Raw genomic sequence first — 15,662 nt, 5'->3', positions numbered from 1 at the left:
CTTTTAATCTAGCATCTAGAGGTTGGGGTCTGAGCCCATTGGGGCTACCCTACCTTTTTGTGCTTCTCTTCCATCTACTGGCACCACCATTTATCTACCTTCTAGAGGCCCAATACCTTCCTTCCATGTAGAGAAGGCCAGTTACCATTCATCAAAGTGCCTACAGGGCTTTCACAATATTTCCAACTCCTAATGCTAAAGTGTTGAGATATAATTCAGTCCCAGTTTATCTTCCCATGGGAATTTAACAATTTCAACAACTCAGATTTTTGGAAATTCTGGTGAAGAGTTGGGTTAGCATATTGCAGTACCTTTGCAGGTCCCATAAAACAGAGGCAGTGTCTGGACCCATGTCCTCCAAAGAACCTCACTGTGAGCTTCCTCTGTCCTGTTCTTAAACCTGCCAGTGCATCCCTAATCTTAGCTCTCTACTTCATATGTGTTATCTTAGGCTTGGAATGCTGGCAGACACAGCATTGACTCAGTCCTTCATTCCACAGATAAGTTAATATGTGAGGCCCTGTATGACTACTCTGTGGAGATGTCACAGTGGATACAGCGGTAATCCATTGCACCAAGGAATATATAGTCTGGTTGAAAGATGTGAGAAGCACAGCTGCATTCTCATGTGTCATGTCATAAAACGTGCTATGAAAGTGACAATACAGGTGGTATGGGGACTAAACAGAGATACCTAATTCAGTCTTGGGAGGTAATGAGGGTCAAAAGGCTTCCTGGTATATCTGCACCAAATCTTGAAGTAGAGGGGAGATTGACAAAAAGTCAGACTAGACTGAGAAAGCATCCCATATGCCTAGACCTAGAAAACTATTGTCTTGGTCCTATGTCTTGGGGTGTAAAGAAATATTGTTTGGCTAAAACTTCCTTATGTGTTTCTAGCAGTACACAATGGTTGAAACCAAAGAATATGTAAGGTACTGTAACCCACTCCTGAACATATCCCATGAGCATTGATATCAGGAATATGGCAATTTTGGACGGGGAGGAAAAAGCTTTTAAAAAATCAGATATGCAATTTCATTTACTGTATTAAAACAATTCCAATAGATTTTATGCATCACATTTTGTCAACTGAAGTTAATACACAAGGGTTTTATTAGTCCCAAGAGAAAGAGATGACGTGTTCTTCCCCATCTTGACATTACAATGTTCCACTCTTCTTTGTAGCAGGAGTTCATTTGTTTCCTACGAAATAATGGAACAAAAACATTTCCTTACGTCTACTATATAAGAACTCTCAAGATATTAACAACTTATGCGTACAATCACCAATATCTTAAGTTGTCATCTTTAGTGTAATGCCAAAAGATCTTCTTTTGTCCTTTTACTGGAGATTATTACTTTCCTTTATTACTACTGCAGGGCAGCAAGAGACTGCTTCAAGCACAGAATAGACTACTGCCAAAGCTTTCCCCCTGACACAGGGGTTGGGAGGGGCAGGGATCCTCGATGCCAAGTGTCAGTGTGAAAGGATGCCTTTGGTGCTACTAGCTATTCTCAAAGGCAATGCCAACCTCCCAGGACCCACCTCTAAACTGATTGTTTTTTATAAGTGAAGTCACTGAGATAATTTGCAAAACCCCATTTAACCCACAATTAATATAAGCAGAATCAGAAATTTAGTGTGAAAAACAGTAGTCTGGTTTTGAAAAGCTTTGGCTTTTAATCTAATCTACTACTAACCATGCCCTCTTTGGAGGGCAGAACATAGAGTGGGAACATCAAACCCATGAAGTCCTAAAGGTAAATCATAAGATAGCAAAATGGTGATGTACGACACCAATCTCCTTATATCCTTGAATCTCTGTGTTTGTTAGCCTGTAACACAGGTCCCTTTTTGGTCTTTGAGTTACCTGAAGAAAGAAAGGTTCCAGACACTCAATCAAAGTAGTTTAAACCCAAAGCAAAAACAAGAACAGATCTACCAATTTGAGCTCAGGTCCTATCTTCTTCAGACACCCAGTTACCCTCAAGCTACTCTCTCTGTTCCTACCACTTTCTCATTCTTCCCAATCCAAACCACATCCTATACATCCAGTCACTGCTTCCATGTGGACTGCAGCAACCCCTACCATGACTGCCTGCCTCTCCTTTCCGACTATCTGAACCCAGCACTCATTGGACGACATCATCTTTGATTCATCATCTATTTGGGGTCTCTGTCTCAATCTACATTACATCTTCCTAGGCAGCATTCCTTCTAATAAAGGATTCTATTTCTATGGCTCAAGTAAGAATACACCTTCAAAACCGAGAAACATGGTATGAATCCAAGGCTGCATTGTTATCTAGGCTACAGTGTGGGACTGCAATATACAACCAAGTAGGACATCTGAGCGCATGCACTTACTTTTCAGCGACTTTTGAGAAGCTCGCTTGGACTTCGCTGCTTCCTGCTTAGCCATGGTACACTTCTTCTGGAGCCTGCCAGATGTAGTTCCAGAGCCCTCCTGCCCTTTCACCTTGAAAACCACAGGAATGCTCTTGTATGTACCACACTTCAACTGGTGCTTATTTCTGGTGGGCCAGATGATGAGCTGAGGAAGAAGGGAACTCTTGGGGGGCTTCCAGATTATCCTCCTACCAACCTCTAGATAAAACCTGCCCTGAGAAGGCAGTGGGTCCTGTGGACTACCTTCCTGAAAGAGGCATTCCACCTCATATAGCTCATCATCTTCAGCTTTCTCTTCCATCTCCCACTCTGCCGAATCCTCAGACAGTAAGATGTTCAAGGCACCATTTTTCTTTAACATACAGGTTGTCTTTTGATTTGAGGAGTTAAGTCCTTCCAGCTTCCTTCCTTTCACCTTCCTTTTAATCTTTGCACAATTTCTGAAGTCCTGTTCTGTCTCAGTTTCTTCCTCATCTTTATAGTATTTTCTATTCTTAATCGACTTGCAGAGGTAGACTGGTTTCCACTTCTCCTCCTCCTCCTCTTCCTCCTCCCCCTCCCTCACAGTTTCAGCTGGTTTGCACTTTTCTGATCGGAAGTGCATTGGTTTCCAGTCCTCCTCACCGCTCACGCCTTCAGTAGTCTTACACCCTCCTGAACTCAGGGTATTCTGGCTTTTGGTAGACTGGGCCTGGTCTCTGGCTTTTAATTTATCTGAAGGTGACAGGACTCTGGGAACAGCCCCGTAGCCCTTCTTTTCACCCAAGTTCACCGCCACGCCACAGTGTGACTTCTGAGACTTTTCTGAAGTCATTTTACACCAAGCAAGATATTCCTCAGGTGGCACCACCCTGTACAAGTTTTTCTCGAACATGCTCATATTATAGGAGACTGCTTTATCAGCAAAACAATCAAAACTGTCCAGTCGGGTAGGCAAAGGAAGGCATCTCTGAGGGGAACCACGGCTCCCAGGACCGGTGTCTAGCTTTCTCTCCCCATCACTGAGGGGGCGCTGAGCACTGGGCAGCAGGCTCAGGTCAGGAAGAGCTTCCTCGCAGAGGTCCAGCGGCCCCCACTCCTCGTCACTCCACCCCTCACACACATCTTCAGTTGACTCGCACACTTCTGACTGCAGAGGATTGTGGCTTTTAATCAACTGGGCCTTGTCTCCTGGTTTTTCTTCATCTGAAGGTGAAAGGATTCTGGGAGCAGCCCCATAACTCTTCATTTCTTTAGCCAAGCTCATCTTCTTGCCAGAACCTGGTTTTGAGTTCTCTTTGTTCCCTCGCACTACAGGACACTGCCCTGACAGCACAGCAGCAACTCGTTCATCCTTACACGTAATGCCTTCCTCACAGAGCGCGTCCCTGCTTTCACAGGAAGTGTCTGAAAGCAGATTGTGCTGCTCTGCCTCCCCTGGCCTGGCTCTGCCACAGGCCAGGTTGTACAAAGAGATCCCACCGTCAGCTGTCTGCTGTCAGCTGTCTGCTTCTGAGCGGATGTCTTGTTTTTCACATTTGTTTTCATTCCACTGAGGATCAGTTTGGGTGTTTTTGTTTTTCATTTTTTTCCCAAAGTCACCACAGTGCCCAAATGGTGCTATACGAAAAAATACAGGCGATCTGCTGTTTGCTTTGGTAGGCCTTGGAGATGGTGACAACGGAAAGCCAGGGTACTCATTCAGTTCCACTGAATGCGGAAAGAAAGGATTTTCATTTCTGAAACCTAGAGAGACAATACACTTAGTTCAGCCATTTTATGAGTCCTCCAGGTAGTGCCCGTACGCAGCTGGTACAAAACGGAATGGCCACACCATTTTTAAATTACTGAATTACCTACATACCCTTGTTAACTAGCCATGATCCCCCAGTTTGTCCTTGGGGTACATCCCCAGAATTCAGCAAATAAAAGAGGTGCGCACACATGGATTTTCTCCCTTTCCCACCCTGCAGGGATATCCACTGCAATGGTGTGAATTTTTCCACACATTTTTACACATTTTGATTTAAAAAAACAGGATCCATCCAACTGAAAAAAAAATGAAACTAAAACCGAACAATTAAGCACATAAATGAATGGATGGTTATATTTAAGTCAGGGTTCATGAGGGAATTACTCCCTGAGCTGAAGTTGATCGTATTAAATTCCAGCTGGGAAGAGGAGTTTTTTTAAAGTACTTCAAGAGTTATTGGTGACTAGGAAATAGCTGAGACAAATCTACATATTTCTATTTTAAACATTCTTTGAATTAGAGGGCCAGGATTCTTCCACTTGCTGTTATTCAACCACCATGCTCCACATTTTTATAAAGCTTTACATTTGGAAATATTTGGATAGAGGTGATGGTAGCTAGCACGTTATCATGAGTGTAATTTAACAGAGCTGAAGCGTGTGTTATTGCGATTGAAAGGGCAAGTTTAGGGTCACGTATGCTGCTAGAAGAAAAGCTAAAGGAAGAAACATGGGACTATATAACATAGTGAACCTTGCTGTGGAATATGAATGTACAAATTTAAGAAGATTCTTCCATGAACTAGAATAGAAACAACATATGTCACTATTACAAGGTGTAATAGGGTAGTATAAGGGAAAAATTCACCTCCTGCAAACTACAGACCATAGTCAACAGTAATTTTAATATTCCTTCATTAATTGTAACAAAGATGCTATATGGATGCTAAGAGTCAGTCATAGGGGGGTAATAAGGGGTATGGGGTTTTTCTTTTTGGAACAATGAAAATGTCCTAAAATTGATTGTGTGATGAAAGCACACTCTGATTTTACTGACAGCCACTGATTGTACACTTTTGGATGGCTTTTAAGTTGTGTGAATAAAACTGCTTTTTGAAAACTAAAAAGGTAAAGGAAATGAGATACAGAAAATAGCACGAAAAGATATACGTTCATGCTCACTTCGGCAGCACATATACTAAAATCGGAACAATACAAAGATTTGCATGGCCCCTGCACAAGGAAGACATGCAAATTCATGAAGTGTGTCATATATTTTTTGAGTCTAGCAATGTAAGAAATTATATCATTGATGTGTAGACAGTGGCACAGGAGTTGCTGAGGGCAGGGAGAGGGAAAAAAGAGGTGTGACTGGGGGCATTTTTGGGACTTGGAGTTGTCTTCAATGATATTGCAGGGACAGATGCAGGACAGTATATATCCTGCCATAACCCACTGGACTGGGAGAGAGTGTAAACTACAACATAAATTATAATCCATGCTTTGTAGCAGTGCTCCAAAATGTATTCAAATGCAATGTATGTACCACGCTAATGAAAGAAGTTGTCGATGTGGGAGAGTGGGGGTGTGGGGAGTGGGGTATATGGGAGCCTCATATTTTTTAATGTAGCATTTTGTGTGATCTATGTATCTTAAAAAAAAGATAATAAAATTTTTAAAAAATAAATTCATAAATGTAATTGACTAAAAAAAATATTAAGTCCTGTTAGAAGGACAACATGGATGAACCCTGAAGGTATCATGTTGATTGAAATAAGCCAGATAAAAAAGGACAATACTATGTGACCTCACTGTTTTGAAACAATTAGAATAAACAAACCCAGACTCAGAATCTAGAATATAGGTTACCAGGAGGTGAGGTGGAGATAGGGAATGGGAAGTTAAGGCTTAAAATATACAAAATTCCTGTTTGGAATAATGGAAAAATTGTAATAGCTGGTGATGATGGTTATCAGTGAGTGTAAATAACAGAATTGAAATAAACCTGAATGTGATTACAATGGGAAATGTTAGATTGTATATACAGTAAGAGAATACAAATATTTTTAAAAAGCCATGGAACTACACAACAGAAAACAATGAGGTCTAAGCTAAACCATGGACTATAGTTAGTACATTATAAAAATGTGCTATCAATTGTAACAAATGTTTCACATCAATGCAGTAAGAGAATCCTATATTGTATGTGTAATTGTTCTACAAACACATAACTTCTCTAATAAGGAAAACATTTTAACCAAGGAGGCAAAAAACTTGAACACTGAGAACTATAAAACACTGCTCTTGGAACTAAATAAATTAAAAGACATGTTTTATTCATGAATAGAAGACTTAATATCAAGATGTAGATCACTATGAATAGTATTGTATTGACAGGTTCAACACAATCACAAAATTCCAACAGCCTTCCTCACACAAATGAAAAAACAAACAACAACCAATCATTATATTCCAAGTTTATATGGAAGAGTAAGAGGTCTCAAATAGCCGAAAGCATCCTGAAAAAAAATAAAGTTAGAAGACTCACATTTCCTGATTTCCAAACTTATTACAAACCTATAGTAATGAAAACTGTATGGTTCTGGCATAAGGACAGATAAAGACCAAAGGAATCAAACTGAATGTTCAGAAATAAAGCCTCCCATCATGGCCAATCAACTTTTTGTCAAGAGTGTCAAGTGCATGCATTGAGGAAATAAGTCTCCTTATCAAATGGTGCTGGGAAAACTACAATATTCACATGCAAATGAAAGAAGACACCTAACTCATGCCAAGTACAAAAACTCAAAATGAACCAAAGATCTAAATATGAAAACCAGAACTATAGGGAAGAGGATTTGGCTCAATGGACAGAGCATCTACCTACCACATGGGAGGTCCAGGGTTCAAACCCAGGGCCTCCTGACCCGTGTGGTGAGCTGGCCCACTCTCAGTGCTGATGAGCGCAAGGAGTGCCCTGCCACGCAGGGGCGTCCCCCGCGTAGGGGAGCCTCCTTGGGAGGACAGAGAAAAGAGAAGAAATGGGGTTCAGATCTTCCCAGGAAATGCGCCTTCTGCTCTGTGGCGGACATGTGGAGCAGGGGGCAACTTATGCCAGTACCGTTCACACAGGGAGCCATCATCCCTTCTAGCAAGCATTGTTTTCTAACCGTGGTAGAATTCCAGTTAGCTTTGGCAGTACCATTTCTGCTCTGGTTCTGGTTGGGGAAAAACAGCTGTCAATGTCATTCTTGATTTTGGTATTGGTCTTCTGTCATGGTGCTGCCTCTTAAAAGCACCCCTGAAGCCACTTGCAACTCAATGTGACCCTCGTCCCAGTTGCCTGTGTAAGATCCGAAGTTCTTTGCCCATTTTCTAATTGGGTGTTTATCTTTTTGTTGAGTTGTAGGACAAATTGTGTATTCTGGATTATAAACCCTTATCAGATAAGGTTTATTTCTCCCATTCTGTTGTCTTCATCTTAAATTAAAATTTTTTTAATGTACAAAATTTAAATTTATCTAGTTTTCTTTGTCGTGTTTTTGGTGTAAAACCTAATATATTGCTTAATACAATGTCATGAAGTTAATCCCCTCTGTTTTCTTCTGGTTTTATAGTTCTGGTTTTTTGGTTTATTTTTAATATTTTTTATTTATTTCTCTCCCCCCACCCTGGTTAGTGACACCCCCACCCCCACTTATTGGAAGAAAAAATGGGCAAAGGGTTTCAATAGGCATTTCTCCAAAGACATATAAATGGCCAATAAGCACAAGCAGAGCTGCTCGACATCAGAAATCCAAACCAAAACCATAATGACATATCAGTTCACATCCACTAGGATGACTATTTTAAAAAACTGGAAAATTACAAGTTTTGTCAAGGATGTGGAGAAACAGGAATCCTCCAGCATTGTTGATGGGAATGCAAAATGGTGCAGCCACTGCGGTAATTTTATTCATAAAGCAATTCTATTGCTTTTTTTTTTTTTTAAGTATACACCCAAAAGAATTGAAAGCAAGGACAGATATTTGCACACCTATGTTCAGAGAAGCGTTACAGTAGCCAAAAGGTGGAAGCAACCCAAATGTCCATCAACAGATGAAAGGCTAAACAAATGTGGTATGTACAATGGACTATTTCAGCTGTAAAAAGAAACGAAGTGCTGGCTCATGTTACATGGATGAACCTTGAAGACATCATGTTGAGTGAAATAAGCCAGATACATCAGGACATATACTGTATGACCTGAAATATATGAAATAATATATGTAGATTCACAGACTTCAGAAAGAATACAGGGCACCAGGCGCAGGGATAGGGATTGGGAAATACCTACTTATATAAGGTGGTTACATAAGGGAATAACCTCATTCTTTGGAAATATACATGGAGGTAAGTGTTTTAAGAGTCCGATGTATGCAAGCTCTCAAAGGTTTGCAGAGGTTCTTAATCAGACTCGTTGAGGGTCCATGGAAAGATTTCAGGGGGTCCATGAGTTTGAATTGAAAAAAATCAACTTATATTTTCTCTGACCTCTAAATGAAATCTAGCATTTCCTTCACTTATGAATGTATGCAATAAATTACAGTAGTATTCATTTCATATCACATTACAGTTGTTTCCTATCTTAGAAAATTGCTTAAGCTCATCCACTTTGAAATTACAGTTGCTAGACCTGATGCTAGACATGTGATCACAGTCCTGCTGTGTACAAACTATTGTATGAAGCAGTCGGCCAACTATGTGGCAACAGAGAATAGGTAAAAAACAGATGTTCCGAGCAGTGTCTTTGATCTTTTGAAGTATAGGGTGCCATTTCATGAGGATAAATCACAGGGTCAGCACAAGTGATGGTTTTATGATGCTGTGGGAAAACTCGAGATTTCTAAATGTTTCCTAAAAATGACTGAACAGATGTCAAATCGTGTTAGGTTATCAGGTATTGAAATTATGGGAAAGTTGGAAAACATAATTTCGAATAATCCTAATATTTAATTTAAAGACATGCCAATTTTGAATGTCATAAAAACTTTTGTCCCTATATTCTGAGAAGGGGTCCATGGAACAAAAAAGGTTAAGACCCCTGGTTTAGAAGAAAGAATGAGAACAAATGTGGCAAAACATTAAAGCTGGAAAATTTTAGGTATCAGGGTAGGTATATTGGAATTTTCTGCTAGGTTGCTGTATTAGCTTTCAAACTCTTCTATAAGATTGAAAATACCTCAAAATATAAAGCTTTAAAAATGTGGATAAGCAGTAGTTGAATGCAAAGTGAAGAATCATAGTTCTTTAATTCAAAGAATGTTTAAAGTAGAAATATGTTTTGCCTCAGATATTTCCCAGTCACAGCTGCCACCAACAGCTCCTGAAGGACTTAAAACTTCCTCTTCCCAGCTGGGACCAGGGACTAATCAACTCCTTACCCCACCTTTTCTACTTGGAAAAGCTACATAAATGAGAAACATGCTTTATCTGCCCAGGCCATACAGAAGATTAAATTCCAGTCTTTGCTACTGGGTGAGTGAGACAGGAAGATCACTGATATTTCCCTGGAGTTGCTCTTATATCTTCTTCCCTTAAAATCTATCTGTAGCCCCTTCCCCTTGCAGCAAACCACTGTAACTAAAAAAAAAAAATCCTGAATATTAAGTGCACCTTCTAAGAATTTTCTAAAGCCTTGGTTGTCATTCCTCAAAGTCCTTTTTGGATTTCTATATGGTAGTTTTTAGAACTCTTAGGTCTTGTTGAAACATTACACTGGATAGGAGCTCTAAGTATGGTGCCCCCACCAATCAGACCAATCTCGGAACATAGTGATGGGATTCTTTGCCACCCTGGGCTAATCACTGCCTCTCCCCGCCTGTTTCCTCTCTTGTTAAGGAAGAGATCAGTACCTCCTGTGGTTGTATCTCTAGTCATAATCCTTGCTTCAGGGACAGACAGAGAAGGGAGATAATGAATAAAAGTATCAGGAAATGACCCAGCATTTGCTGGGAGGCAGAGGGGGTAGGAGTTGATGGGCGTGTCCCTCAAGCCAATGAAACTTCAGTCCTTACCTGCCCCACGCATGTAGAACGGGTGATCATGGAAAGGAATCTGGTACCACAGATCCAGGTCAGGATGATGGATCGAGTGCACATAAAAAAAGGGACTGGCCACATAGAAGAGGTGGCATTGGATTGGGAAAAGTGGACATGGTGGCTGATGGGTATGGGGAAAGGCAGGAAGAGATGAGAGGTGGAGGCATCTTTGGGACATGGAGCTGCCCTGGATGGTGCTTCAGAGGCAATCACCGGACATTGTATATCCTCACAGGGCCCACTGGATGGAATGGGGGAGAGTATGGGCCATGATGTGGACCATTGTCTATGAGGTGCAGAGGTGCCCAAAGATGTACTTACCAAATCCAATGGATGTGTCATGATGATGGGAGGGAGTGTTGCTGGGGGGGGGGGGGGAGAGGTGGGGTGGGGGGGTGGGATTGAATGGGACCTCACATATATATTTTTAATGTAATATTATTACAAAGTCAATAAAATAAAATAAAATAAAATAAAGGGACTGGCGTTGCTGCAGTCAAAGTCTGAGTTTCCCGGTGTTGACACCATTTTCTAGGCTGAAAGAAACGTTTAGAAAGGAACTTTTACGTTCTTCGCTGTGAAATGCTGCGAAGGTAGCCGAGTCACCCCAGCTCCCCTTCTGAACGCAGACCTGCCGGGCGGCTTCCCGCGACTCCGCGCGTCGGGGCTCGGGAGCCAGGGCGCCGCCCCAGGCTGTGCAGAGCCACCGCGCTCAGGACTGGGGCGCCCCCCGCCCCCGGGAGCTCCGGTGAGTCCCCAGTTAGTCTCCCCTGCAGAGCAGTGGCAACGCGGGAAGACTGACACCCCCGGAGTGGCCTGAGGAGACCCGCTCCCGGCCCCCAAACTCCAGGGCGCAGCGCTCAGGGCCTCCACCCGGTGGGGCCTTGATCCCGGCCGCGCTGATCCCCCGCGCCCTCCCCGCCTGCCCCTCCAAGCCCAGCGACCACCTTCCCTCCCCCCTCGAGCACCCTCAGGCGGGAGCCCTCCCGCTACCCCGAACGCCGGCCCAGCCCGCACCCCCAGCACCGCGCCCTGCGCGCGCGACCCCGCGGCCCGCAGTTCCGGCGGCGGCCTGGGCAGGGCCCCTCCGCGCCGCGGTGGCCCCGGGACCCCCGCCGCGCGCGTCCCCTCGCCCCCGCCTCGTCCCCTCGCCCCCGCCGCGCGCGTCCCCTCGCCCCGCCGCGCGCCCGCGGGCCCGCTCTTCCAGCAGAACAAGCGCGAGCTCTCCCGGAGCCGGTGCCAAAGTCGGGGGATTCCCACTCCATAGCAAGACTCAGTGCAAGCGCTTCACTTACCCACTTTCCGTGGAGGGATCGAAGTCAGAAAAAGCTCAAAACAAGCAACCAAGGGGGCGAGTCCGGTTCGGTCTCATACGCAACCTTCGCAGCTCTTTCCAAGCGCGGTCAGAGCTCAAGACGAGTGCTACCAATCTTGGAAGAATGTCTGAGTCTGAAGAATCCGAGTTTACGTAGGGTTTCATCAGGTAGACCTGCTGGGTGGATCCACTGCCCACCCAGTGTAACGCACTCAGCAGCCCGCGAGGGGCTTAGGTGTGCAAGGTGGGGCTGGCCAGAGGTGGCGCAAAGCCTCTACCTCCTAATCGCCTTCCTTTCTGCGGAGGTTAAAATCCCATTCCCCACCCCAGTACTCGAGGTGAGGCTTAGCGCGCTCTGGCATCTCGTTGGCATCTGAATCATCTGGCACCCTTATCGGCCCACAGTGAATAACAAAAGATAATCCTACCTAAAGACAAAGGCCAATGGGAGGCAAAATTACTTAATCTGCTAGCCGCCTCTAATATTTATTTTTTCTTAGACCTTTTTTTTTTCTATAATTCTATTTTTTAAAAAAGATAAATAGATCACACAAAATGCCTCTGGCCTTTAGACTGCCTTTTTTAATAGTCTTAAGAAAAAAGAAAAAAAAAGTTTACGTATAAAGTTGAGGTTTATTGAAAGTGAACAAGTAAGCACCGATGTACATGAGCCATACTAATTTGAACTCCACTACATAAGTGAAAAGGGAGTAACTTTGGAATAAAGGAACAAGGTAACATAATAGAGTAAAATGTTTCAAGGCAAACTGATGGAAGAACTAAATAACAGATAGTAAGCAAAAATCTATTTTATAAAAGGGCCTGTGGTATCCCCTAAGAGACAACAAATGGACATCATAAAAGTATGGGTTGGCGTGAAGAGGAAACTAAACATTATGAACATGAGTTCCCAGGCGGAGGTCACTAGGGTAGTGTTATTTCCCACCATATCTTATTTTTTTAAATTTGGTATGGAATTGCCATAATAAGCAAATAATATTTGTGAAAAAGGGAACATTTTGTTTGCTAGTTGATTTCATTTATAGCTTTTTAATAGGAGGCTCTTAACTCAATGTCCTAATGCATTTGGCCATGACTACCAGTATTTTAATCTCACCAATAATGCCAGTGTTGTACCATAAAAAAATAAGAGTAGGCCTGTATGACAGATACAGGCCATTTTATATGTTGCAAATTTGTTTGGGGCAGAGTGTAAACTATAATGTAAACTGTAACCCATAGTTAGTAGCAATGCTTCAATATGTGTTCATTAATTGTAGCAAATGTACCCACTAACGAGGCATGTTGGTGATGTGGGAAAGTGTGGCAGGAGGAGGGAGTGGAGCATATAGGAATCCCTTATTTTTTGTTGTTGTTGTTTTCTTTTTTCATTTCTTTCTTGCCTTATATTTTTTATGTAACATTTATACAATCTAAAGCTTTTAAAAATTGAAAAAAATAATTAAAAACTGAAAAAAAAAAAAAAAGCACAGAAATGGGAAACAGCTGTGGCTCAATCAGTTGGGCTCCCGTCTACCAAATGGAGGCCCTGGGCTCGTGTCCCGGGGCCTCCTTGTGAAGGCAGGGTCACCCACGTATGCCGCAGAGCGCGGACCTAACAAAAAAGGGGGACAAGCAAAAACACAGAAGACTGTGCAGCGAATGGACACAGAGCAGACAGCGTGCGAAAAGCCACAAAGGGGGGAGGAGATTTTTTTTAAAAGTGCAGAAAGATACTGGAACTTTTTCTAGAGTTCCATTCAGTTGTTAGGGTAAATACACATGGGGGAAAAATGTTTTCCCTGGTGCAAGAAGGGAGAGAGACCCCCTTCTCTCTTCTTAAAACATTCTTTCTAAATCCCGTCACTGTAAATCCTTCCTCTAACCCTTTGAGATGTACCTAAATCTTTAAAAAAAACTAAATAAGCCTTTTGGGGGAGGGATGGAATGGGAATTTTGTCCATACTGAGGCTGGGATTGTCGGCATCTTTTTTTTAAAAAGCAGTGTTATGGAGATGTATTCACATATCATATATTCCATCCAAAGTATATACTCAATGGCTTCATCACAATCAATTTTAGAACATTTTCATTTCTCCAAAAAGAAAAATCCCATTCACTTTAGCAGTCACCTCTCAATCCCGTTATCTTTCCCCAGCCCTACATAACCACTGATCTAATTCTGTCTCTATAGATTTATTTATTTTTACATTTTATGCAAATTGAATCGTACTATATATGGTACACCTCAAAGACCTCGGACCCAGCTCTTTGAAATGTAAACATCAAAGAGGTTAGCACCCGCCTCTCCCCATTTCCAAGGGAGTTTAACTGAGGTGCCTAGCTCCAAATTCAAACCATCTACCTGTCAGAAACTATGACAGGCTTTATTATTCCTTTGGATACAGACAATTAACAAACACAAACGCCACCTCAATAACCAGATGAATTTAATTTAAGATGAACTATGTGTGTCAAATGGTGCTGTCAAGTCTTCTCCTTTGAGGACTAGTTATGGTTTGTCACAACATGTATGTAATGAGTAGTATCTGCTCAATGATAAAGAAGAGTGAGATTTCTATCTCAGCGATCTCTTTAGCAGATTGCCTGTCTCCTTTAATGTTCGTTCAATAATAAAATTGTTTTTCTTACTCTTCTATCTTTGTGAAGAGGTTTCCTGGGTAGGAAGAAGATTTTCTTTCTCATTATTTTTCTCAAACAATTTGGCGATGAAGACAAAATTGTCTGGTAGTTTCTGAATTGATCATCTGAAGGTCGATGGCCACCTACCATCAGGTAAGGGAACCTGAATTACTAAAGTCTCCCTTCTAGCTCTCTCTTTTTTTAAAGATTTATTTTATTATTTATTTCTCTCCCCTTCCCCCCCCCCCCCCACCCTGGTTGTCTGTTCTCTGTGTCTGTTTGCTGCGTCTTCTTTGTCCGCTTCTGTTGTTGTCAGCGGCACGGGAATCTGTGTTTCTTTTTCTTGCTTCATTTTGCTGTGTCAGCTCTCCGTGTGTGCGGCGCCATTCCTGGGCAGGCTGCACTTTCTTTCGTGCTGGGCGGCTCTCCTCATGGGGGGCACTCCTTGTGCGTGGGGATCAGGGACACCTCGGCGTGGTGGGGCACTCCCTGTGCGCATCAGCACTGCACATGGGCCAGCTCCACACGGGTCAAGGAGGCCCGGGGTTTGAACCGCAGACCTCCCATGTGGCAGGCGGACGCCCTATCCACTGGGCCAAGTCTCTGTTCCTTTGGAATGCTAGCTGGATGAACCACCTTCTCCAAATCAAGATTTCCTTATTGAGTAAGCGTGGGTAATATGGGCTCTAAACTCCCATCAGGATTGCCACATGGTTAGAAAACACGGGAAGCCAAAAATGTTGCCTGCAGGTTTTTCTCTTGAAGGGCTTTATCTCTCATTATATTTGGAAGGGGTATATAAGAATACAAGTCCTACAGTTGCCTGACGACAGTTCTTTTGTTTTGGATAAAGTGACATATTGGCTGGAGGTCCTAGACAAGCTTCTTCCCTAGCAAAATGGTATTTATGGGTTGAAAACCATTTTAAGAGGAAAATAACCAGATAAATAAGATTTGGTAGACAGAAGAAAAGATCAAGACAAATGGTGGAGGAAATCTGACCTCCCCCTGTCTCTGCAATTCCTGCTCCATGTGTCCCCCTTTCCAGTCTCAAAACTGATTCCTGAGAAAGAGGAGATAATCTGTTAGATAGTGGTTCACTTTCTAGTGGAATTCCCTGAAAAGAAGGATGAGGACATAACTTGTTTAGCAGGTAACGGATATTCCACCTCCTGTTTGAGGACACAGATAGTGCTTCCTGGTGTAACCCGCAGTTCGCTTCATGTCTCATCCCAACAGTGTTAGTCGGCCTCTGTGCAGAGCTGCCCCCCGGGAAGTGTATGTCTTTTATTCCAGTAATACATACATCCTAAATTTTCCTCTTTTAACCACATTCACTTATAGTTCAGTGCTGTTGATTACACTCCAAATAATGTGTCACCATCACCACCATCCATTTCCAAACCTTAACCATCAACCTAAATAGAAATTATGTGCAACTTAAGCATTAACTCTCTAACCCCACTCTATCTCCTGGTGA

General features: G+C 42.7%; 1 protein-coding gene and 1 non-coding gene across 3 annotated transcripts; one reads left to right on the top strand and one right to left on the bottom strand.

The window, feature by feature from the left end:
• Positions 1–1,024: 1,024 nt before the first annotated feature.
• On the bottom strand, positions 1,025–11,924 carry LOC101438728 (uncharacterized). Of its 2 annotated transcripts, none has more exons than XM_004463309.4 (4): positions 11,520–11,924; positions 10,201–10,760; positions 2,372–4,138; positions 1,025–1,206 (listed from the first exon to the last, which is right to left on the bottom strand). In XM_004463309.4, exons 3-4 carry the CDS (start codon positions 3,657–3,659, stop codon positions 1,196–1,198), a joined length of 1,299 nt encoding a protein of 432 aa, XP_004463366.2. In that variant the 5' UTR covers positions 3,660–4,138; positions 10,201–10,760; positions 11,520–11,924; the 3' UTR covers positions 1,025–1,195. The 2 variants fall into 2 exon arrangements, with proteins under 2 accessions (XP_004463366.2, XP_058152779.1); XM_058296796.2 differs by having other exon boundaries at positions 10,546–10,760; positions 11,520–11,788.
• Positions 5,319–5,422, top strand: LOC111765331 (U6 spliceosomal RNA). Its single transcript, XR_002797707.1, has one exon. It is a non-coding gene; the product is annotated as a U6 spliceosomal RNA (small nuclear RNA).
• Positions 11,925–15,662: the final 3,738 nt, after the last annotated feature.

The sequence above is a fragment of the Dasypus novemcinctus genome, chromosome 5 (genome assembly GCF_030445035.2).
Source record: "Dasypus novemcinctus isolate mDasNov1 chromosome 5, mDasNov1.1.hap2, whole genome shotgun sequence".
Lineage (NCBI taxonomy): Eukaryota > Metazoa > Chordata > Mammalia > Cingulata > Dasypodidae > Dasypus > Dasypus novemcinctus.
Note: the sequence above shows the minus strand (reverse complement) of the source record. Positions and strands in the feature narration are given on the sequence as shown.